Source organism: Strix uralensis, chromosome 1 (genome assembly GCF_047716275.1).
Source record: "Strix uralensis isolate ZFMK-TIS-50842 chromosome 1, bStrUra1, whole genome shotgun sequence".
Lineage (NCBI taxonomy): Eukaryota > Metazoa > Chordata > Aves > Strigiformes > Strigidae > Strix > Strix uralensis.
Window position 1 is genome coordinate 47,836,002 of NC_133972.1, and position 26,600 is coordinate 47,862,601.

Consider the following 26,600-nt stretch of genomic DNA (forward strand, 5'->3'; position numbering starts at 1 on the left):
CTTCATCCTTCTCTTCCTCTGGATTTATAAACAGTAATTGTTATGCTAAAAAATTATATTAATTATCATCCATCAATTCCTTGAGCTATGGTGATTCACTGATAAAAAGCAGAATTAAAATTGTCAGATAGTACCTACCTTGCTGCCAAAGCATCAAGTTTAATTAAATTATATGGACTACAGAAAATTCAGAGTTAGATTATATGCAACCTTAAATCTAGCATTCTAGAGCTGGCAATAGCAGAAGACAATAGTCAGTAGGTGCTTCTGCTTCAAAGCTTCATAAAGAAAAGGTCAAATAAGCAGATACATCAGCTGCCAATAGATGTGTTTTGTTAAAGGGGCTTTCTGAACCACTGTCTATAGACTTGGTTTATGCAGGATGTCTAAAGTTCATGTGCAATTCCTTGTACCACTTCAGCTTCTTTTCTTCAGGTTTAAGTCTGTTCCCCATTAGGTATTGAAAAACATCTGACATCTCAGGAATGCTGATGTGGTCTTCAAGGCAATTGTCTTTTCTGAAGAGAAGGAGGAGATAAGCTGTTCACTCTAGTAACTCTTGCTGTTTCATATTGAAGTGCATTATCATTTCTGGTAACAGTGGACTGTAAACTTATAGATCATTTAGAATAAGTAGTTAAGTTTCTAATTAAAAAAAATCTATTTACAGTAAAAAAAAAGTTCTTTACCATAAAATAAATGAGCAAGAACTAGTTAGAAATGGCTGTTACTTAGAAATTAAGAACTCTTTATGTAATGAGAATGAACTGGCAGTGAATTGGCAATTATGCTTTATAAGAGTGTATGGACACACAGAGTTTCATGCTCCCGCAACATTTCTGTCAATCTCTGACATGTATGCAAGTAATGCATACACACCTTCAGCAGAATATACTTGTGCCAATGATTTGAAAGCATATTTAAAGGCTAAATTACAGAGCAAAATAGTTTGTGCATAGATGAAGTTACCCTAACTGTTCTATGTTTAGCAAATACCTGATGCCTAGTTGCACAATATTTTTAAAGTCTGTCTTATGTTTATTCTGAAGGAACTTTAAAAATAGTTGTTCTTACTGCATATGCAATTATAGAATTCCTTTCTGAAACTCACTAAAATCTTAGTCTCCAGCATATATTTTACAAGTCCAATAGTTTTATAAAATGTCCTATAAACAGCAATTCCTGTTAAAATGTAAAATTAGATAATTTGAATTTAATTGATTATACTGTTATTCTTGCAAATGTAAAAAATACCTGATCTCTTTTCTCTACGGCAGTTAATTATGCTCTATATTCCTACCTGTTTAATAATCTCTTTCTAGTAACTCATCTTATGCTTGGATTGCCTTTAAAACTGTATCACTTGCTGTTACTAATTTATCTTAATTTTAAGGATATTTATGTTAGTGTTTTCATTTCTGCCTTGAAATGAAAGTAATGGCACAGCTTTAAAAACATTTTTTTTTTTCTACTCAAGCATATCTAACCTGTATTTTAAGAGCAGGATGTACTAGAATTACAGAAAGTATTACTGACCCTTAAAACATAAGTGTAGTGTGTAAATCAATGTGTCATTTATGTCTTTTAGACCAACAACCAATCAGAACTATTTTTGATTAATGGTTTGGGGTTCTTTTAATGTCTGAACTCATATCACATTGTCTCAACTAAAAACAATAGAAATCCTCCCATTGTCCTTAGTGGGCTATTGTCTAGGAATCACACATAAAGAGTACAGGAAAACAGACAAGCCAACACAAAAAAAGTATAAATGTGAATATCATCATCTAAATGTCAAGAACTGCCTGTTCTCATGACCCTAAGAGATGGTCTATTTGAGGGACGTCCAGGATGGACCCACCGCTGGCCAAGGCTGAGCCCATCAGTGACAGTAGTAGTGCCTCTGTGATAACATATTTAAGAAGGGAGAAAAAATCCTGTGCAATAAAAATTGCAACCAGAGAGAGGAGTGAGAATATGTGAGAGAACCAACTCTGCAGACACCAAGGTCAGTGAAGAAGGAGGGGGAGGAGGTGCTCCAGGTGCCAAAGCAGAGATTCCCCTGCAGCCTGTGGTGAAGACCATGGTGAGGCAGGTTGTGTCCCTGCAGCCCCTGGGGAGGACAGTGGAGCAGATCTCCACCTGCAGCCTGGGAAGGACCCCACAACGGAGCACGTGGATGTGCCCAAAGGAGGCTGTGACCTCATGGAAAGCCCGCGCTGGAGCAGGGTCCTGTCAGGACCTGTGGATCCATGGAGAGAGGAGCCCACACTGGAACAGGTTTGCTGGCAGCACTTGTGACCCCGTGGAAAGATCCCACACTGGAGCAGTTTGTGAAGAACAGCCTGTGGGAAGGACTCACGTTGGAGAAGTTCATGGATAACTTTCCCATGGGAGGGACCCCACGCTGGAGAAGGGGAAGCATGTGAGGAGTCCTCCCCCTGAGAAACAACATGTGATGAACTGACTGCAAGCCCCACTCTTCATCTGCCTGTGCTGCTGGCAGGGAGGAGGTAGAGAAAATGAGGAGTAAAATTAAGCCTGGGAAGAAAAGAGGGGTGAGGGAAGGTGTTTTTAAGATTTGGTTTTATTTCTCATTATCCTACTCTGATTTGATTGGTAACAATTTTTTTCCCCAAGTCAAGTTTGTTTTGCCCGTGACGTAATCGGTGAATGATCTCTTTCTGTCCTTATCTTGACCCACAAGATTTTCGTTACATTTTTCTCTCCCCTGTCCAGCTGAGGAGTGGGAGTGATAGAGTAGCTTCGGTGGGCACCTGGCATCCAGTCAGGGTCAACCCACCACCAACATCATGCATGCCACCTTGTCTTTTAGACATTAACTCTGAAAGTACAAATATGAATAAAAAGCAGCCCATGTTTCTCTTTAGAAACAAACTGTTGATGAGGAATGTATCACTTATTAGCAGCACAGGAATAGTTTCTATTTCCTAAAGTTTCTAGATACATCCTTGAGTTAGTGTGTTCACTGGTTCGAAGAAGAAGCTGTTTGTACCCACCCCTTGTTTCTCTAAGAACGCCTGCCAGTGGGTCACATAATAATAAAAACTGTTTACAAGAACAAAGTTCTCACACAGGTGTGTTCGAATACTGAACTATACATGTGGACTTGGTTGTGTTTGTTACTCAAACAACAGTTTGCCTAAACCCCGACTATTTCTCAAAAGAAAAAGAACCATTATTTTACAATGCAGTGAGCATTTACTCTGTTAAGTTTCAGCAGTGAATTCACAGAATATATTTCATCAGCATAGAATCCAGGGAATATATCAATCTCTTTTGATACGATTTGTCATGAAACAAAGTCCAAGCATAAAACAATTCTTTGAAGTGATGTAACATCATAAAGTAACTGTCTAAAGTAATTACTGCTGAATTTTGAAGCAGTATTCTTGGTTTTAGTTTGGTAGTTTCTGTGTAGAGTTTTAACGGTGCTGAAGATGATCAAGGTCAATATTCAACTAACCAGCATTCAGTTAGGCATTAACCCATTTTTATTAAGCAGTTTAGATAAAGCTCATTTCATATAGTTCCAAAACCCCTGACTAAACTATACAGTATCTTAGCCACAAAAAAGACTGAATTAAAATTTGAAAAGTTTCATCTATAAAGGCATTCTCTCATTTTTTGAGCAGAGCATTTGCACACAGATTCCTGCAATTTGCTCCTGCCAAGTTTCATGCTACAGTTCTAAAGAATCAGTATGCATAACTTACTACATGTGAGTGAAAGTCCTAAGAGTTTTAAAGCTTTTTGATAATTATTTACTTATGCAGTAGTCTTACACCAGGAATATTTAGCCATTGGTTTTGGTCATGTTTTACAAACAGGCAATCAGTTCAGTTGCATTTTTTGGTTTAGTTCTGGTTTAAGTTCACCTGTAACTGATTCTGATGTCCATTCTGAATCAAATCAAATCTGATTTGGTTCTGTTTAAACAGTTTAAAACTGTGGCTCAAATTCAGCTCCAGTTTGAGAAATATAGTGGTTCACACATTCCTTGGTTTTGCTTTGATATCCTGCTCATAGCACAGAGCTGAATTAAGTAAAATATCAGTTATGAATAAAATAGAGACCAAAGGAATTTTTGATCTAATGGCATTTGTTTGCGATAGATTTATATATAGTAATGCTATGTTCTTAAATCAGGAAATATTTACAGAATTCATGCATCTATATATTTATGTAGACAGGCATGTTGTATAGTGTAAATGTGTGTGTGTAATATAGGTATATATGATTAGGTCTGTATATGTGTTAAAACAAAAATTTTATGGAGTTTTTGGAAATGACATTTAAATGAAAAGGGTATTTTATCTGAAATACAGTTCTAAAATAATCTTATGAGAAAATATATACTATATTGACAAAAAGTAATTCCTATCTAATATTAGCTTAATTTTGTTTATTGCATATCTGAAAACGGATATTAAATACTACTAATGTAAAACTTGGTAAGTTTTACAGAGAAGTGTAAACTGTAGTAAAAACATATAAACTCTAATTCATGTCTGAAACAGAAAAAATAAGCATCAAGCTAAATAAAAACTAGCAAGGTAAATAAAATTAACTTCAGATAATCTTGCCTTTTTTTTTTTTTTTCTTTCAGATATGCATACTACTATTCTGCAATAGCAGCTGGTGTTCTTCTTGCTGCTTATATCCAGACTTCATTTTGGACCCTAGCAGCAGGCCGGCAAATAAAAAAAATTAGAGAAAAGTTTTTTCATGCAATTATGAGACAGGAAATTGGATGGTTTGATGTAAATGATGTGGGAGAACTTAACACTCGTCTTCTAGAGTAAGTATACTATACCTTTCCCAATGTTCTTTTATCTTATTAAGCATGTGTGAATTACAATTGTTTTAATTTTTATTTTTAAATTGAATTGTTTCATCGTGAAATGAAATTTCACTGTGAAACGAAAATGAATTATTTCATTGTCAAATGAAGTTTTCAAGTTTTCTCATGGAGCATCTCAGAAACTGGACTTCTAATACTTCTGATACTGGACTGTCACAGGGATATCAGAAAAGCATTTTGATAAGTTCCCTTGAACTCTGAGGGTGGCTAAAGCCCAGCATATGAGATTACACCTATGAAGAGAAAACATAGTTCATTTCTGTGCACACTGAGCGCACACAATAAGGTGCTGACTGACCCCAGCAGTGTGAACAGCTTTAACTGCATGACAAGCTATTCCTTTCTCTCTGCCCACATGAAAGGCTTTATCTTATCTTTCCGAATATCCCACAGTTTCCACAGAGATCAAAAATTTGGAATTAAGAAAGTGGGGGTAACTTTGCAGTATAGGCAGAATTTCAAACTTTTCAGACAAAACCAGGTTTATAGCACTGCATTTTCACAAGAAATATGAAATTTTCCTTGACCACACTATACAGTGCTTTATCTTGAAGCAAACTGTTGTTTGGAAGCAATTGTATAAAGATTGTTCTCTACACAGATTCCCATGTAACAAAACTGAAACACTTTCTTGTGCTTTCTGTATTTTCCTTCCTGTCTGGATGTAATTTGTTTTTCAGTGATGTCTCCAAGATTAATGACGGAATAGGTGACAAAATTGGGTTGCTTGTTCAAGCAATAACAACATTTGTAACAGGATTTGTTGTTGGTCTCATAAGAGGATGGAAATTAACCCTTGTAATACTAGCAGTCAGTCCTGTCCTGGGACTTTCAGCAGCCCTCTGGGCAAAGGTAGGTTAACATACATTCAGTGTCAGGTTTTATATTAATGAGAGATAATGGAATAAATCTACATATCTGTAATTCTTACTGATAGAAGGTATTGCTTAGAACAGTTACAGCTTTAGACAACATCTATGTACATAAACTCTTAGATGAACTGTATATAAATACCCTCATATAGTTTGAATGTTATAATTCCCATAGATTGGAGAGACTTGTTTGATTTGAAGCTGTTTCTGCCAATATAGCATATATTTATGTAGAAAAGGAAGCAAGGTACACAAGTAGAATCCACATCTGTAACTATTAAACTTCACCTACATGAGTATTTGTTCTGTTGAAAGGAATAATTGCACCTCCTGAAAAATAAGTGAATAAATTAGACCATGCCTTAGTCTCAGATGCAGAGGTTCTTTTCAGAGTTGTTAACAGCTTAGGTAAGAAATTTTGGACAGACTTAGGTGAGAGAAGTACTAAATTACCATGTGATTGGAGTGACTTACATTGGTAGTTTTGAAACCTTCAGATCTTTATAGTATTTTTTTCCCCTACATTTCAAAGATCCTATAAGCCTTCACTGTCTTGAGTGAGTATATTGCAGAAAAGTGAGGAGTAGAGAAGCATGTGCTACATATGTCTACTGGCTAAGAGTCTTCATTGTCTGTGGTTGATTAATGTAAGCTATAGAGCCCTTTCGCCAAAGTAGCCAGACATGAGAATGAGCTGAGGAGATCCGCCTGGGGAGAACCACATCATGTCAGTATAAGTAGTCATCTAATCTCCTGCACTGAGTGAAAGCAGAGTGGAAAATCCAGCCCTTAGTTGTGGAGAACGGGTAATATTGAATTATTTGATTGAATTCATAATCTACTTAAGGATTTTGATATTGAGCATTTGCGCTCATACATAATATAATCAAAAGGCTTCATATTGGAATAAAGTAACTCATAAAAGCCATTATGAAGTGATTGAGCTCATTCTGTTTTTCTTAAGTCAAAATATTTGATCCTGTATTAGGTTCTCTCTGCTTTCACTGACAAAGAACAAGCTGCATATGCAAAAGCAGGTGCTGTTGCAGAGGAAGTTCTGGCAGCAATTCGTACTGTAATAGCTTTTGGAGGACAGGAAAAAGAAATTAAAAGGTAAGAGCAATATTTGCTTTTATCAGCTGATTTTACAGTACTCACTTCAGATGGTTTCAAATTTTCTTGTATCTTTGCTGTTGAAAGTCTGTCAAAACAAGTAAGTCATATGCTTCCTGCATTTTTAGGTAGTGGGGAATTGTCTGTTTCAGGCTATTATGTTTCACTACATGTTGAAAGACAAATTAGTTATTCTTCTAGAAAATGACAAAATATATTGATATATTGTCTCTGCTCTAGAAAGTGTACAAACTACCTTAAACATCACACACTGAGAGCTTTAGACAAAAAAAAAGGCCCTGCCATGAGAAGAGATGATGGTATCCTTGGTAATCTGATTACTCAGTAGTTGTGAAGATACTAATAAACAATATCTCTGTTTCCACCGTACTGTAAAACATCGTTCTTGTGATATATTTTAACCTTTTATCTTAAGCTAATGATTATAGCCTCAAAACTCATGAATGGTTCATGATCAAAGTTCACTGACCTGCAGGTTATTTAAGGAACCTGAATGCCAGTCCCTGAACTGCAATGCCCTTTTTTTTCTATATACCAGGTTGACTGATGTTGGCCTTTTTAGGAGTTACCTTAAAGTCTCCGTGCCTGACTACCAGGCTTACCTTTGTACAGTCTTAGGGCTATATATTTTATATATCTTGTTGTACTTTGTGAGTACAATGTTCTTTTTCTAACTCATCCACAGAATTTTTGGTGCTGTGTGCCATGGTACACGTCTATTTCTATTTTTCTTCCAGATACCATAAAAATTTAGAAGATGCTAAACGGATTGGAATAAAAAAGGCTATTACAGCTAATATTTCTATGGGTGCTGCTTTCTTACTGATATATGCATCATATGCACTAGCCTTCTGGTATGGAACCACCTTGGTCTTAACTGATGATTACACTATTGGCAATGTTCTTACAGTAAGTATTAATGAGTAAATTCCCAATAATAGTAAGAAATACTAAAGAAAATACATTAAAGTGTATATTGGGAATTTATTTGAGTTTAATAAGAATTATGTGCCAAAATCAGCAAAATAGCATCTCTTCTTCTTAACAAAAAGATTCTCACCACAAAAGTCTATGTGTTTTTTCTATAGTATCTCAGTATCTACGTCAAGTCAAATAAAACATATTTTTCAACTGCTTCTACATCTTTTCTGACTTACATAAGATCAGACTGATATAGAAATAGTTCAGTCAAAAACTGAAGTAGAGTCCCCTTCCTAGTTGCTATTTGTTTTCAGATTTGTAAGGATGAATGTATTTTCAGGATGCGGAAGCAAATACTTCTATTTTTAGCTGTTGTGTGGTCTAAGTAGATCATTTTATTGATACTTTTCTTATATTTTGCACCATAAAAGCTTCAAATCACTTCTCAGTATTTTTAGAAATCAAGGGGGAGAAAAATATACTTGTGCCCAGCAAATATGTCACCATCTAACCAAAGGAAGAAAACCATAACTCATAAGTCATAACTTAAATTCTTCTCTTGATGGGGCAACCAGTCTAATTTTGTAAGAGATATTAAACAAATATGGTAAGAAGAATAACTGTGTTGACCATGATGAAACCCAACCAAGAGATCATATGTATATATTTATCTCTTTTAAACTGCATGGTTTGTTTTACTTATGAAGTCTGCGGAAAATGGCTGATATGTGTTATTGGATCTTTTGAACCTACCTTTTTTTTTTTAAAGGCAAACTGGCATACAGAACGTTTCAGTGAGGTTGTCTCCCTTGTGTGTAATTTTTTCAGTTCAAAGTATTGACAAATTCTGTTGTCTGTTTTGTAGTTCATTGGAAAGGAGTTTTCATAACATGAATGGAAGCGTGTTGCCTTATTAGGTAACACATCTGTGAATGACCAGTGTTGGAGAAAAGAGGATGGGTGTGATGGACCTTTGCTCTGATGTACTATGGCTGTTATTACGATCTCTGAGCAGTGTGGTTTTATTACTTTTGTTTTGATACTAGCTGAAAGCAATAAACTGTGCTTCTCTAAGAAAATAATATATTTTTTCTTTCTCTGTTTTTTCATGTTTGCTTGCACTCACTCTCTTTCATTCCAGCAGAGGGACTCTTTATTACTTTGTGATGGAGAAGGTGGATTTGTACACTTCTATTTCACTGTCCCTTTTAAAGCAGAATGATAATGCTTTGCATAACCATCTTTGTTCCATGGGAAGATATGCAATATACTTCCTGGTCTTTGGGACATCTTTTGCCAAAGAACAAATTAGTACAATAAATTCTGAAACATCAGGTGTAATTATGCATTTTTTGGCATAAATTTTGCAGGTCTCAGTCACTTTTTCACTTCTTATCATTATGATTGCAACGTTCACATTGTGCATCGATTCAGTTTTCTTAATGTTATTCTCTGTTGAAGAAACCCTTTCATTTTTTCTTTAATTCTAGGTTCCTTAAACTTCTGTTAACAGGCATGGAGCCTCCTGACCCAAAGATATCTAATGTAAATAAATAAATGTAGTTCTCTGCTTAAATAAGAATTGATATATGTCACCACATACATTTCTTTCAGGTCTTTTTCTCTGTATTGATTGGAGCTTTCAGTATTGGACAGACTGCTCCAAGCATAGAAGCATTTGCTAGTGCAAGAGGAGCTGCCTATACAATCTTTAATATTATAGACAATGTGAGTATCTTTGCCCTCACTCTCATTTCAAGATTGAGAGACCCTTCTTTTTAAAGTGCAGGCACTATTTATGGATATGAAATTAGTAAAAGTGTGTAAATAAGCAGAAATATAAACATAAAAGCAGATAGAATGTATAATTATTAGTCAGTTTCTCTTTGTCTTCTAGAGTTGTTAGTCAAAAGTTATGAAAAGTTTTGAAGTTGTTACTTCAAAAGTAAAAGTAGGCTGGATCTCTGAATCACTTGGTGTTGGAGATATCCTCTAATGTTTTTATCATGAAGGGCACATCTATGGTGCTATATAGATATGTGATTACAGCTGATGTAGGTACATGAACATAGGTGTCAAGATATCAGTGACACCACCAGTAGCATGCCTGTTGGCAAACCAATAAAACACAACCTGGTAACCTGGATATGTACTTCAACCACCAAGAGAGTCTGAAATCAGGGAAGCTGTGATTTTACTAGCTAACAAAGCTCTATGAAATGCAACTGCATGTTTTGTATTATTAAGACATGCTTCAAGTTCTAGCCCCACCCTGGATGGAAACAAAACCAGCGATAATTAAGAACTCTGTTTCTGCTTAACGGTCAGTGGATCGGTTCTTTCTCACACAAATAGTTTCAGCAGAAAGGGCAAAGCTATAAATGAACAGCGTATGAACAGCTCATTAGCGATGATCTGTTCAGGTTAATCATCAGGTAGTGAAATGAATCTCAAATTCATTGAGCTATGGGTGCAGTCTTAAAGATGATGTACTAAATTCACACAAAAGCTTAAATGAAGAAATTATAAAAGTGTTCTTGCATGAGCAGATCATCAATGTAGTAATGAGGCAACAAAATATGCAATTTACATTTCAGAAATCTCACCTAAATTTCTTTAAAATTACATTTAGTATCTCTGCAGAATAATGGTGCACTCTAGGACTTCTTTATGAAAAGAATCATTAAGAAATAAGTTGTGGGTTTTTTTTTTTTTTAATTATTTTGTTTTGCACAGGAACCTCAAATTGACAATTATTCAGAGGCAGGTTACAAACCACAGCACATTAAAGGGAACTTGGAATTCCAAAATGTATACTTCAATTATCCATCCAGACCAGATATTGAGGTACTGTAAATGAAACTTTATATATATTACAGTTAAACATGTGGATCATTTGTTAGGGGAAAAAAGTCAAATAAATAAAATTTTGTTGAAAATATAACAATTCTAAGTTGTTTCTCTGATTTATATAAAGCTACCTTGCCACCACAGTGATTTTAGCTAGAATTATTTACACCTTGGCTAAACATGTTAAGTTTTCTAAATAATTTTCTGTCTAAAGTTATAGTCAGTGTGACTAGGCAATAAAACTTAAAGATTTATTGCTATCAGAATCTAAATTTATGCTTCTAAACCAAGAGTTTTTGTATAATAACAATAATGAGATAGTGCGTTTCAAGAGTACCTGCAATGCAGCCGTTAAGACAACATATGTCAAAGAGTTAAAGAAAGCAGATCCATCAAGGACTTGTTATATATGGAATAGAGATCAGAGTCTGTATTTTTCTGTCTAGACAAAGAAAAAATTTGCTTTTTAAAGCACTGCCATAAATCCAGTCTTAATGCAGTGAAGGTGGAAGACATTTGAATGATTTCTGAAAATATTTTCATGAAGAGTGTCTTTGCACTATGTAACGATTTCCTTCCCTACCTTGAAGGAAAATCATTGACCTTGATAAAGGGATCTTTCTTACTTTTGATAAGCAGAAAGGAAAGACACAGAGCTTTATTTTAAGCCATTTTTACTAATAAATATGTTAAATATTTCGGCTTTTCCTTCTATCAAGAAAATCAATGAAGTGAATGTGCTTGGTATTTCTGCATATAGAAATATAAATAAAAAGACAACTATTGATCTCAGTGGATTATTTTATAAGTTTATACAGGTATGATATGAATAGAGATTTCTCCCCCATAGTTTCAGAGATAATAATTGTAGGAAGCTAAGGCTACACCAAACATTTAACATTTCATAAATTATAGTAAAGAGAAAAATGAGGCAGTCAAATAACTCAGGGTAGTTTATTTCTGCCTAAATTTAATCTACCTGACTTTCAAGTTAACTCTTCTTTTCAACGGGATTGAGTGCATCAAAGTAACTGACAAGCATGATAAAGACTGCAAGTTACTTCCTATCTCACTAGACTGATTTATTTGCTGTCCTTACTCTCTCTTCTCTGTTTGCTTTAAGTTAGAAACAGCCTAAATGGATTGAATTATGGATTTAATTTTGGTATAGAAAAAAGGTTCTGATCAGTAATCCATTGAAAGCAGTGGTAATCCACAGGTTTTAGACCAAATTCTATTTGCTACTTTATTTACATTATATTTGTTTGAGTTGTTCTATACAAAGTCTATACAGTCTATACAAAGACTAAATTATCTATAGCCTTATGACCAGAAGATTAAATGAGGCTGCTTCATAAATTTTCAACTATTATTACTTATGTTGGACTTCTCATTTTGATCTAAAAATATTATAGCAAAATAAGACATAATAAAAGTTATGATTTTTCTATGACTCTTGTTCCTAATATATATTTTATTTTATATTTTATGTATATTTATTTATATTATATTTTATTATATTTTATCTTGTTCTTAATACATATTTTACTTGTAAAGCACACAAATATTGGTACTAAGGGTGAAGAGGCAGCAGTAGTGCTGAAGGTAGAAATTTAGGGAGAAAGAGATGGTTACAAGGACACCGGGCTGCAAGGTATTGGGAAGTACATTGGGAGAGTACCGTATCGGTGCATGGCTGTACATTTATAATGGAAAAATGCACTTAGCCATGATACAGATGCTGACATTCAGGTATGCATAGTTCATTGTAGCCTAGTCCTTCTAGAAGACTAATCAGCAAAAAATATGCTTTTCTCCATTTCAATATACATTTCCAACCACGGAAGTTGTAGAAAGTAGTGAAAGCTGTACACACTCCTGTACCCCTTTTGTCATGTAAAGTAGAAACATTTATTCCTTTTTTCCTATTGTTGTATTTTCTTACTACTCAGGTGAGCAGGTTAAGGTGGTCATAATTAAATATAAATGGCATGGACATTCTAACTGTGTGTCTGTTCTCCAGCCCCACTACACAGCCCAATACAGGTTATATTACTGAAAATAGAATGAAAGAGCAATTACATGACACTGAAGAGCTATATTTACCCTCTGTATGAGTCCCAAGGAAGGCAAAACTTTGTATCTTCCATGGCTGTGAAATGCTATGTTTTTTGCTGACTAGTACAAAAAAGTTATATATTGTGCAATGAAATGTCAGCATTGTAAAGAAGCCCCGCCAGCAATTCCAGACAAAAGGGGAAAATTTAAGGATACTTCAAGGTTACTAAAATGACTTTCCCTCCAAAACAATGTATATTCTGTCCCTTTTAACTCTGACTTTTACTGTACAATAATTTTCCTGTAGTTTGCATGGTGCGTTAAAGAAAAAGATGAGGGAACGTAATACAGAAATATTGCACAGTATTGTTTGTATATTATATTTTAGTTATGGGTAGTAACCATATTATTATTAATTAGTCATATGAACTGGTTCATGATATGGGTAACTGTAAAGTGTGTTGTATAATACGTTGATATTGAACCACTTGTGATGTAAATATGAAGACAATTAAGCTGAAGTCATTAGTTACCCAAAATTTAAACTCACATGTTTAAAATTTTATTTTGTACCAGAGTCTGCTATAAATATGAGGGATGTTTTATTGTAGTCTTTAAAGTTTCTTCAAACTTACACTGACATTTTTACATACTGTTATGTTTTTCTTACCTTTCATATATGCACAGATACTAAAGGGCTTGAATCTCAAGGTTAGTTGTGGCCAGACAGTGGCCCTGGTTGGTGGCAGTGGCTGTGGGAAAAGTACGACTGTTCAGCTCATCCAGAGGTTTTACGATCCCAAGGAAGGCACGGTAAGATACCTCAAGTGAGATGACTGCTCTGTGTGTCACAGTTGTTGGAAGTCTGGTTCTGGTCTCACTGCCCTTGTTCCAATGACATGGTAAAGTCTCCCCTAAAAAGGCGTGGGCCAACCTGGGGAGAGAGGTTCCTTGACTAAAACACTTAGTAAACAGTTTTTGTCTGCTTCCTTTTGTTTAGGTTACTATTGATGGGCAGGATATTAGGACCTTAAACATAAGATATCTGCGGGAGATCATTGGTGTAGTGAATCAGGAGCCCGTGCTCTTTGCTACTACTATTGCAGAAAACATTCGTTATGGCCGTGAGGGTGTCACCATGGAAGAGATTGAAAAAGCTACCAAGGAAGCAAATGCTTATGACTTCATCATGAAGCTACCCAATGTAAGCAAACCAGCTGCCCTGCCGAAATAATTTCTCCTAAAGCTCCTTGTGACAAATAGTCCCTTAGGAGGGATTCTCGTAAACAGAGGAAGCTATCCCTGGAGCTGTGAGTAGGCAGAGCTATGCAGAGCTTCTTCATAACTTCTGAGAATAATGCGGATTTTAAATTTTTAGGTCATGACTTGATGAGCCTTTGGAGAGCTATTGGAATTCCAGGGACACAAATGATTAGGCGGGTATATCCAAGTGGGTGTTTGTCCTGTAGTGTTTTAGATGAAGGAAAAAGTGCTGCCGGGGCCACTGACACCAACGTGCCTTTTCTTTACACTGCCTTACTTTGGTGAAAGGACTGTGCTGCTGAGGGTTGTGGAAATGTGTGTGGTTGTCTTGTAGAAGTTTGAAACCGTGGTTGGAGAAAGAGGGGCACAGCTGAGCGGAGGCCAGAAGCAAAGAATAGCAATTGCCCGAGCTCTGGTTCGCAATCCTAAAATTCTTCTGCTTGATGAGGCAACATCAGCTTTGGATACTGAGAGTGAATCAGTTGTGCAGGCGGCACTGGACAAGGTCAGTAGAGTTCTAAAATGAAGCAGGTAAGCAGGAGCCTAATTACTTTTTTTCCAGACATTTGTTGAAATTGCTGCAAGAAATAGAGACCCTTAAAACACAAAGTGTAAACTTGGATTTGGCAAATATTTTTGAGACCCTGCAGGTATTGCAGAGAGGAATCTTGGTTCAAGTGAGAAGATGGAATTATATTTTCTGCATTATTAAGCTTAAATCAACGTTTTCTTGGTGTAAATACCATTCCCTGCAACCATCTGTCTTACTGACATGCATATTGTTGTCAGTCTCCTATTCAGTTAACTTGTGTTGAAGCCTGACAGACAAGGTAAGTTCTACCAGCATGTCATGACTGTAGCAGTGACTTGGCAGAGAACACTCCAGGGAGACATTTGCTTCAGTTAATATGAATACTTCTAGGTGCTTGTTTGGTTTAATGACGAGCTGTCTCACTAAGGGACAGCTGATACCTGGTGCCACTCAGGAGTCTATATGGTTTTCTGAATGTTTCTTGCTGCTGTTGGATAAGGAAAGACATTTTGAGGAGAATTATTAATGGAAATACATTTAATAAAGAAGTTATTTGTTTAGTTTTTCTTGGTCACATTATCTTATAAACTCGGATCCTCATAAACCTTTGCAGAAGACCTAGGGACTCATAGAATCATAGAATGGTTTGGGTTGGAAGAGACTTTTAAAGATCATCTAGTCAAACCCCTCTTCCATGGGCAGGGGTATCTTTCACTAGATCAGGTTGCCCAAAGCCCTGTCCAACCTGACTTTGAACACTTCCAAGGATGGAGAATCCACTACTTTTCTGGGCAACCTGTTCCAGTGTCTCACCACCCTCATCATAAAAAATTTCTTCCTTCTATCCAATCTAAATCTACCCTCCTTCAGTTTAAAACTACTGTCCCTTGTCCTGTCATTACAGGCCCTTGTAAAAAGTCTCTCTCCACCTATGTTATAAGACCCCTTTAAGTACTGAAAGGCTACAATAAGGTCTGACTAGAGCCTTCTCTTCTCCAGGCTGAACAACCCCAACTCTCTCAGGCTTTCTTCATAGGAGCGCTCTTTCAGCCCTCTGTTCATTTTTGTGTCCCTGCTCAAGACCTGCTCTAACAGATCCATGTCTTTCATGTACTGAGTGCTCCAGAACTGGATGCAGTACTCCAGATGGACTCTCACCAGAGCGGAGTAGAGGGGGAGAATCCCTCAACCTGCTGGCCATGCTTCTTTTTATGCAGCCCAGCACACGATTGGCTTTCTGGGGTCCAAGCACACATTGTCAACTTATGTCTGATTTTTCGTCCACCAGTATTTCCAAGCCCTTCTCTGCAGGGCTGCTCTCAATCTATTCATCCCCCAGTCTGTATTGATGCGAAGGATTGCCCTGACCCAGGTGCAGGGCCTTGCACTTGGCCTTGTTGAACTTCATGAGGTTCACATGGGCCCACTTGTCAAGCCTGTCAAACACCCTCTGGATGCCATCACTTCCCTCAAGTGAATCAACTGCACCACTCGGCTTGATGTCATCTGCAGACTTGCTGAGTGTGCACTCAATCTCATTTGTCTATGTCAGTGATGAAGATATTAAATAGTATGGGTCCCAGCATGGACCATTGAGGAACATCATTGAAGATGAAATCCATCCAGGTTCCAACAAAATTCCACAGTTTGGGATCATTACTTTGATTATTTAAACTAAAAATTGCTTGATCATTTAAATACCGCCTGGTAATTAAAATGGCAAGCTATGACATTTGTTACATTGTGTGTGATAGGCTTATAAATATCCAAAGATAGATAGTTAGTTGAAATGTATTTCACAAGAAATTGCAGAGAATTTTATTTTCAGTGAAGTTATCAATGACTTAGAGGTTAAAACACTGACATTTTTAAAACATCAGTGTGAAATATTTTCTAATGCTTCTGAGTATAAAATATCCTTCACAGATTTTAACGTCTTGATGAACAATTATGGGCTTAAATATAAAAACTTTCAGCATTTTTAAAATTTTAAGGTTTGTAACATTGTAACATTCTAAAACTTAAATATTTGTAATTTCATTTAGATATTTGTGATCAAAATTTGATGGTTTTATGTGCCACAGAAGAAAGATTGTCTCTAATATGAATTTTCAAGCTAAAGATTATATTTCTGTTTTAAGGTACTCGTTAAAGTCCATTTAAAAAACTTATTTTGAAAGTTATATTTTTCCATGCATCATTTTAATGTTTCCTTTAGGTCTTATTCAGCTTCTAATATGATGAACAATTTTTGAATATACTTATAAATACTCATGTTAAATATTGTTATTTCTAGGCAAGAGAAGGACGCACCACGGTTATAGTAGCCCATCGACTGTCAACAGTCAGAAATGCAGATCTTATAGCTGTGTTTGAAGGTGGTGTTATCACAGAACAGGGGAATCATTTTAAATTGCTTGAGAGAAAGGGAATCTACTACAAACTGGTTAACATGCAGGTACTTTTTTCTCGCTAGCTGTTGCCTGATTTTCTTTTCTGTATTCCATGACCATAGTTATCATATGCTATCAGTAGTATGGGGAATCCTACAGCATATTTTCTTAACAGCAAAAAATATGTATTTTGAAAGGAGAGCAGTAATTTGAGAGAGAAGACCGATAGTTTTGATACCAGACCTATTTAAACCCAGGATAGTACATTTTTAATCCTCTAAGGATTTAAATTTAAAAGATTATTTTATGTTTTTCTTTTATGCAGTTAATGTAGAGCAGCTGACTACAGTAGTTTGCTATTCCATTGGTTCTTCTTAGTCTATGATAAAAGGTAAAATACAGTAGCTGATACCGGAGGAATACAGCATGCATGTTTTAAGCTGTTTAGTTATAATCCTTCATACTGAATTTCTTTCAAAAAAAAAAAAAAGTGAAGGAATAGGAGAAAAAGAAAAATAATCCAGCTATGCTGAGTGCAAAAATATGTACACTTTTAAAGTTGTGTAGCCAGAAACAAAGAGATTGGAAATTAATATAAATATCAGAAATGTATTAGTTATTAAGTGAAGAACAAAATACTTCAATACTTCCCAGTGTTCCATGCAATATTTGGGTTATAGATGAGCTTCACTCTAGCCTTCAGTGTCACTGGTGTTTTACTGCACAACCACCATGCCCATTAAAGAAACTGAAACTGCTATCTCAGTATGTCAGACTGAAAAGAGTAAATGAGGCCAATTAAAACATCCTTCATAAAGTAACTATGAGAATGCATTTGGTCACCTTAGATTCAAAGTAACTTTATATTCAAACAAATGTAATAATAGGAAAAAATAGGAAATATAAAATGGAAAGAAAATAAAAAATAGCAGAAAATTACAAAAAATGGAAAGAAAGCAAAAAAAGTTATTTTTATTAGTAGTACAAAAAGTAGTAAGAAATAAAAACTTTCTGGTTAAAAAGAAATACAAGTTGAAGGCAACTTTGAATCTGGTTATTATTAAATACCTCTGTGGTGGGTAGACATTTATTTATTCTGTCAAAGAGACTGGCAAAACTACCATCAAAACTAAGGCTCTTTTCCAGACTGTTCAGATTTTTCAGTCAGAATCTCTTTTTGAGATTTTTCAGTCAGAATCTGAACTTCCTTATTACATTTAAAGTCAAGAATCATTAAGAGTGTTCTGCACTAAAGAGGAATGATTTTTTCTCACTTCATGAATAAACAGTATATCCACTGAGAACTCGTTCAAAAAGATCCCAAGATGAGTACAAATGGTTTAGACTAAATTTAAAACTCCGTTAGGAGTCAATTCATTTAAAAAATGAACAGATACTTCCACTCCCCTCCACTTAGTATAAATATTTTCTTGAGAGGTGAGATAGCCTTATATATGAATCAAGCTCTGAAGATAGAGATACAGATTTTCATATCTGCTTTATAGCATTATGTATTGTTTTTCCCATATCTATTTCCACTGAAACAAAGTTACTTTTACTTAGATTACCTCATAATTTTGAAAGTTCAAAGTAATAGATGCATAATTAATTTTAGCATCATGTTCCTCCCTCTTTTAGGCAATAGAAGCTGAAGTTCCATCATCAGAAAAAGATGAGAATGCACTTAGTGTGAAAAAAAGTGAATCTGAACCAGAATTTGAAGAATCCTTAACAAAAGGATTGAGAAGACGATCAACTCGGAGAAGCATGAAAAAGCCAGGAGCACAAAATGATGATCCTGATGAGAAAACGAGTTCACCTGTAAGTATCTTTGTAGAGCTGTTAGTGAACTTTGATTCCTTTCAAGAAAGTATGTTAAAATGAAATTAATTCTTCTGCTCTAGAGAGGTACAAGAAGAAGGAGTCATTTGATAGGGGTGAAAAAAACATGAGAATTTTCTAATTCTAAATAGCCTTTGGCTGGTAATATTCATAACTTGTTTTTTTATTCTCACCATGAATAATTATAAAAATAAAATGGGACTTTAAAAATCTATAACAAGGATGAGTTTATTCTTGAAAATCAATTTGCTATAAAAGAAATATACTTACATATCTTTGCATACCATACCAACGTAGTTAAACATTCATTTTTGGATCAGAAACAGAACATTTGGCCCGACATACAACTCTTACAACAAACCTTACAAACAAAGCATACAACAAATGTGATTGTATTCATATTTGCAGCAAATACCTTGCTGTTATAAAATGCTTAATGAACAATTACCTGAATTAATCTAGTCATGGATTATACACAGCAATATGCTCAGAATGAATAGTTCGGTCACCATTGACCAATACCAAGAGTATTGATCAATGCAAATGATATAGATAAATTAAAATATTATTACAATATCTGTAGATATCTAACAGCTCTTTCTTCCTTGTATTAAAATAATAAAAAGAAATGTGCCATCAGGTAATTATTCATGTTATTAAAAAGTATACATTTTTACTTCCCCTGAGTAGATTCTGGGAATAAGAAACTGACTATTAATCTCTCTTTTTCTCTGTATTTCTCCAAATACGTACATGTTTGTCCTAACATAATTCCCATTTTTTAGGATGAAGAATTACCTCCAGCTTCATTTCTGAAAATTCTGAAGTTGAACAAAACTGAATGGCCATACTTTGTAACAGGAACTTTATGTGCAATTATCAATGGAGCTTTACAACCCGCATTTTCAATCATATTTTCGGAAATTATAGGGGTAAGTTTGAATAAAATATGCAAAAAACTATAAAGCCCACAAAATTTATTTCTAATAAGACTGGGTCTTAAACAGTCACTGTGTAATGAAGCCAAGTAGTGGATGAAGCTGAAGAAATCTGAAGAATTATGTTAAATTTACAAAATCCTAAAAATCTTGCTACAACCTGAAATTTCCTTGTTATAATCATTTGTAACATACGCTTAAATTTTATATGGATGCAAATAACTTCCAAACATAGTTATTGAGAAAGATGGGAGTATTTTAGATTATTAGTTGATTAAAAAGATGTTGTTTTAAATATTATTTTATAGATTTTTTCAGAAACTGACAAGACCATTTTAAGAGAAAAGAGCAACTTATATTCAGTGCTGTTTTTAGTACTCGGGATCATTTCCTTTTTTACTTTCTTTTTTCAGGTATGTTTTCTTATTTTAGCTTTATTATAACTGTTCATCATGTTTAAGAAACTAAATCTGAAATATATTAAAAATTTGTGTCTTCTTAATACATGTCTCCAACTCAAACCAGAACTTGCATTTATGGTTCTAGATGTGCCTTGTACTGAATTGAATCTTTTTTGACCTAGGGCTTCTCATGTGTTAGAGACCATCCAACCTATTCTGATCTCTTAACTTCAGAAATTCTCCTCTTCTTCAGCAGTCAAACACAGCATGAAACTTGGGATTCTCTCACTCTTTCTTCCATTGCCATCTAACAGTCAACCCCTCCAGCCTTTACACTATACCACTCCCTTTTCACTCTCAAGCCCTCCTATTTGAATCTGTTAGTAATTGCAAATATACCAATCTCCTGCCTTAGCTGTCCTATTTTTTAATCCCCAGCCCCTTCCCCATTCAAGTCTTACCTTATGTGAACCCTTCCAAAGATTTCCAGGCCCAGTTTATCAAGTAACACCCATCATGCTGATATTCAGCTTCTCCTGCTTAAATACTAATGGATGAACAGTAATACCTTACCCCCTGCTCTCACTGATCTCTATAGACATCTCAACTTTTTTAAAAAAAGTATTTTACCATGATTCTTCTATGTATCTAACTGCTACAACAGTGCCACAAAAAAAAAAAAAAAAAAAAAAAAAAGTAGTAACCATACAGGTGCAAACTTTGGCATTTAAATATTTTCATATATAGTCTACTTTATAATTTCTGAATATGTTTGTATAGTTTTATCCATTAAATGAGCCTACACAGTGAAATAATAAAGTGCACTTGGGACAGCAGCATAAACAATCTCTTGCAAAAACCTCCTGGTTTATTTATGGAATTGTCTTGTTGCACATGCATGCAAGAAGGCCTTGAGTATAGAAGACTGAGTTGTAGATGGCCATGACAGGTTTGCTCAATTTATAAATGTTCCTGTAATGTTTTAAATATGAATGGAAAGTGTTCACTGAGATGTAACACCCCCAGATTGGTGAGAATGAAAAAAATTTAAAACATTCTATAATCTCTTTATATAGTGCCCATTCTCTGATGTTCTTTTGTGGGTTTTTTTTTCTAAGTCACATATCTGTGCAAATTTATTGACAGTATAGAAGCACAGCAAATAGAATGATCAAAATTACCTGAGAAATATTTGCTGATTGGAATATACCATAATAATTTTTCTTAGTAGCACATAGCACAGTTGCATCTGTGGCTTGTATTTTAAGACTATTTAATTTCACAGATGTAGATTCCAAGCAATTTATATTTGTAATCACATAAAGGTGGTAGTGAGCTAAACGAGCTAATTATAAACGCTGATGTCATACTAAAATGTAGGAAGAGTGTATCTTCCCAAAATTTTAACCAGCATATTCCTTTTTGTAACTTGTTATATTGATTCCTATATCTGGCTAAAAATGTGTTCAAGTCATTATAAAATATCACTTATGTGTTACTGCTGATAGGTATGTCAGGTTGTGTTAGGATCCCAGAGAAGAAATCTTCATTCCATTGGAGTCAATGGGAAATTTGCATTTGACTTCAATGAACCCGAATTGCCTTGTGAAGTCTTTAACTTAAAATGAATGGCCTAAAAGACACTTGTTTATATCTGACTTAGATCAACTCAGGTAAAAATTAAGTCAAAGGATTGATTAGTGATCTTTTCCTTGAAGCATGCTGGTGAAGCAGTGCTGGGAAATATTGCTATGCTCTATATTTTTTTTTGAGAAATAATATTTGAATGCCTGTACTGTGAACTTACTAGAATTTATGAATATTAAACTTTTTTTTACATTTGCTTTGTGCATTCAGGACTGCAATATTTTATACTTTGACATTGTAGAGACAATGTATCTAAAATATTTATTGAATAAACACAAACAATATAATAGTATGCTAAGCATTGTACCTTTTCTCAAACAGGGTTTCACATTTGGCAAAGCTGGAGAAATTCTTACAATGAGGCTTCGATTCATGGCATTTAAAGCAATGCTTAGACAGGTAAAGATAATAAATATATTAAAGGTAATAAACAAAGATTTCCAGGGTTTTAAAAAGGACTAGTTGTATAGATATCATAAAATAACTGTATTCTACATTATTCTATTATATTATGCGTGGTCTACAGAGAATATTCTTTAAATCAGTATAGCAACCAGTTTGGTTAGTTACATGTGGTTAAGCAAAGTATCCTTAGAGGGAGAGTCTTAAATCAATACAAGTACAAGAGCTTTTTATGTACTTCTTGCAAGGACTTAGATTTACACCCAAGTTACTATGGTCTGACAAGTTGATGTGCACCAACAGTATACCTTTAAGTGTTCATTTGCCTGCTTTGCTTTCTTGGTGCCCTTTCTCTCCTAAAAAAAATGCAATGCAGCTTACATTGTAACTCTACAAATATCTGATTTAAGTTGTAATACGTACAGATATATTTTTATTTATTTCTTGAAGGTCTCTTTGAAAGAATTCTCAAATCTATATTTGTTGTTTGTTAATACAATAGTAAAATTGTATACTTGAATCTAAACTATCAGAGAATTAAAATAAAAATATTTCATAGTGTTTTTAAGTAATTCATGTAGTTATCTAAATTGGCCTTAATCTTGCATGATTTTTGGATCAGTATTTTAGATTTTCAAATATACAATATAATATTTCTGGGGGTTTATGTCTTACACATAAAGCTACATGTAGGCACAGAATTTGATTCATGTGAACATGACTATTCGCAATGCAGACAGAAGGCTGTTGTAGTCTGAAAAACTTTGATTTATATATCAGCCCCACTGAAAACCTAATGAAAGAGTTCAAGCTTACAATTGAGTCTTGAGGTCACAAATGACTGTACTACATCACCAGGTCTTCATTCAATGCATATCACATGTGAAAGTTTAAATCAGATATTCAGTCGCATGGTGAATAAATTATAAGCTGTGTACCTGACCCCAACAATTAACTTTGATCAGGTAGACTAGTTTATTTTGTGTGGTGGGTGTTTTTTTTTGTCTCATAGCTTCAAAATAGTTTGTGTAGTTGAGAACGGTCAGTGTTAGGGTAATGGTTGGACTAGATGATCTTCAAGGTCTTTTCCAACCTAGATGATTCTGTGATTCTGTGAAAATAAGCCTCTTCAATCTGTGGAGAAACAAAGCAATGAATTGGGAGTTTTTACCTTGAAAATGCTTTACACTTAATTCATCCCCAAACAGTTTTGCAATTGTGAAGGAGTGTGATTGAAGAGTCATCTCCTCCAAGCAGATGCGGTTTCAGCAACGGTGGAGGAGGATAAATTTTGTGTTTGGGAATCTGTCAGGCTGCTCTCCTTCCTTCTCAGCAGTGACACTGTACACATCAGATCATCCACAAACATACACTTTTTTTCTAAAAATATTTATTGTGCAATGTAGAAATTAGACTTAATTAAATATGCAGAACTGATGCACTGGCTCATATACAATCTTCTGACACTGAGCTCAGTTATATGAAGTAGACCTCAGTTTTACTTGGCAGTTTTTATGAAATGTCAAAAAAAATGGTCCTAAGAAAAATGTTTTCTTATTGTAGGACATGGGGTGGTTTGATAATTCTAAAAATAGCACTGGAGCATTAACTACAAGACTTGCTAATGATGCCTCACAAGTGAAAGGAGTAAGTAAAATTTTGGTTTGGAATTTTTCATATTTGGTTTACTATGTAGTAAAGTTGAAGCTTGAGATGACTGGTTGGATAACAGTCTTGACTTTGACAACTAAAATTTACTATGAAATGATAACTGGTATAGAATGTACTAATGTGTTTTATAACAATGATGGTAATATAAGTTTACAAAATAATTTCCAAGTAAACCTTTTTCTAACTTCACTTTTGTGCTGTATTGTGATCTTCATTATTACACAAATTAATTGGGAATCTCTTTATCTAAGAAGTCTGTTTAGAGATATCTTATTTACCTAAAGATATGCATCTAAATTTGTTCAGTTTATGACCTCCTACTATTTTTTTTATTGTACAGATTCCTTATATGAAAAAAATTAGACATAGTAGCAATAGACTTCCTTTTTTCTTGTTATTTTTGGAGATTCTTTAGAAGTAATTTGTGGACTTTGAAGGGTCTGTAATATTAGGCTAAAGAGCACTTAATGTAATTATTCATGTATGCTTAAGTAAATTTTTACTGCTACATGAAGTTATGTGATTTTTTTCCTGAATGGAGTAGTCCTATAGTATCTTTTGCTTTATTTCCATAGTAGAAGTTAAACATTTAATTTTTTTTCTTCATTGGGCTCTGTGTGATGACTTATAAAGCCAGCTGCATGATCTACAAAATGTGACAGGTTTTAATTTTTAGCGTAAATGTAAATATGTGATAAGGTTAAAGTCTGTTCAGCTTCAAGAGCAGAATTTAGAAACTGCAGTGCAAATTTAAGTAGTCAGAATATGGGGACAGAAGAATTAAATGTGATAAATAATTTTTTACAAAATCTTTAAGAAACTCCCATTTTGAAAAATAGAAAAACTGAGTTAAGACTTTCTAAACAGTGTTTTGAGAATCGGGAATATTACAGATGAAAATGCTCGCCTTATTTAAGATGCAGTTACTTTAGCAAGAAATGTCTTTTTAATTCCTCCAGGCAACTGGTGTCAGACTGGCATTAATTTCCCAAAACATAGCTAACCTGGGGACTGGAATTATTATATCATTAATTTATGGCTGGCAGCTGACACTTCTACTTTTAGCTGTTGTGCCAATCATTGCAGTGGCAGGCATGATTGAAATGAAGATGTTGGCTGGGCATGCTAAAAAAGATAAAGAAGAGCTGGAAGCTGCAGGAAAGGTGGGTCTAGAGAATTGTATCTATTTCTGTGTAATGTATACAGTCACGTTTACCAAAGCTTTGTTGATGGATGTATTACTTCCAAATACAGAACATATCATAATATGTAACTTCCAGAGACAGCCAGACTCTATGTAGTTACACTAATACACCTACAGAGCATAACACTTCTTCAATAATAATTGAAGACTTCTGTTATTAACAAATATTTATTTTTTATAATTGATAAACCCTGGAATGTGCTAAGCACTATTCAGGCACATTCTTTTCTCCCTGTTCTGATCATCTCTATTTTCCTTATTTTGCAAACCTTTTAATTTTGACATTCTCTTTTTTTCTTTTCTGTCATCCCTTTTTGGTCTGCCATCTATCTTACATATATTATACTGCTCTTTTTTTTCTCTTTCATCTTATTAATATTTGCAGGGATAATAGGTATATATCCACTGGTTTCTGAGTCTATTTGCCATTCCTTTATTTCTTGAGTGGAAGAAAAAGATGAGAACTGAAAAGCAAGAAGGCTAGACTCTTGTTTAAGAAATTAGATAAAGGCATTTAATGTCACTTCATTCCAAAAATCCTTTTGGGACAGAACAACTATTTCATCACTTCCCAGATATTGCTTTCTTCAAGGTAAAACTTTTCTAAAATCCCTTCCTATGTCCTACTGTTTTTAAAAGTTGTTGAGAAAAGAACAATTTATGTAAGGCCATGTGCATAAGGAATGGTATTAATCTTGAGATTTGGTGTTTAAATGTATGTATCGGCATATGTGCTAGCAGTCTAATGTCCCCTTATAGTTACTGGAGATGCCATAGCATCTGGGTGGCCTCCAGCTGTCATTTAAGAAGAGTATGGGTCTACTCTATGTTCTGTGTCGTATCTGCTGTGCCTTACCCAAATGTTTTGAGTACCCTAGAGCATCTCCAATAGCACAAGCTACCTGGATGTGGGCAACTGAGTTAGAGTCCTTCCCGCTCCACTCCTGGAAAAAGAGACTAAGTAGGCACATAATGCCTAAGCAGCTGAATTGCTTTCTAGTTCTGCTGACTACACTTGTAGTTTAGACACCTAAATTCAGTTGTCTTAATCTGGATCTGTTATCTACCCCACACCCCAGTAACTCTTATTTACTAAATAGGTTTTATTTCCTTCCATCATGTTTGTAGATAAAGTTGCTGGAAAACATTTTTGTCCCTCCAAGTCCACAGGAAATTGTGCATAATGATCTTTCCGTGGGCTTTTTTGTACAAGCCAAAGGACGCATTTCCTTTCCTTTCAACTGACTACATTTCTTCTGCTTCTTCTTTCTAATGGTTGAACATTTATTTCATATTGTTTTGCTGTAAGATATAACAGAAAAAAAGTTAAAAATTCTTGGAATAGGCACTAGAGACTTTCTTAATGCATCAGATTGTGAAGAATTAGCACAGGTGTTACAAAAATTTATGATTTTTTTTTAAAAGCTTGAGAAAATACTTTCTTTTCTTAGCAATATATGAGTTTCCCCTTTCAAGGCCACCTAAGAAAGCACTAGACTACAGGTATTTTATTCAATTACCAATTTTTTAAAAATCAGTTTTCTTCAGTGAAAATGGGGTTCTACCTGGAAAATTTGCCTTCTGCAA

At 34.7% G+C, this 26,600-nt stretch overlaps 1 protein-coding gene across 6 annotated transcripts in view; it reads left to right on the plus strand.

The window, feature by feature from the left end:
- Positions 1–26,600, plus strand: part of ABCB1 (ATP binding cassette subfamily B member 1) — a 61,520-nt gene that overhangs the window by 19,475 nt on the left and 15,445 nt on the right. For 4 of the 6 annotated variants that reach the window (XM_074864939.1, XM_074864933.1, XM_074864946.1 and 1 more), the window contains 16 exons: positions 4,631–4,822; positions 5,566–5,737; positions 6,746–6,870; positions 7,629–7,800; positions 9,427–9,540; positions 10,549–10,659; positions 13,408–13,533; positions 13,721–13,924; positions 14,318–14,488; positions 16,812–16,973; positions 18,547–18,729; positions 19,536–19,682; positions 19,997–20,101; positions 22,058–22,135; positions 23,702–23,785; positions 24,769–24,972. In XM_074864939.1, coding sequence (XP_074721040.1) covers positions 4,631–4,822; positions 5,566–5,737; positions 6,746–6,870; positions 7,629–7,800; positions 9,427–9,540; positions 10,549–10,659; positions 13,408–13,533; positions 13,721–13,924; positions 14,318–14,488; positions 16,812–16,973; positions 18,547–18,729; positions 19,536–19,682; positions 19,997–20,101; positions 22,058–22,135; positions 23,702–23,785; positions 24,769–24,972 — 2,350 coding nt within the window. Of the gene's footprint in view, positions 1–4,630; positions 4,823–5,565; positions 5,738–6,745; positions 6,871–7,628; positions 7,801–9,426; positions 9,541–10,548; positions 10,660–13,407; positions 13,534–13,720; positions 13,925–14,317; positions 14,489–16,811; positions 16,974–18,546; positions 18,730–19,535; positions 19,683–19,996; positions 20,102–22,057; positions 22,136–23,701; positions 23,786–24,768; positions 24,973–25,398; positions 25,534–26,600 lie in introns of those variants that run through there. The other 2 variants (XM_074864966.1, XM_074864962.1) reach the window with 2 other exon arrangements.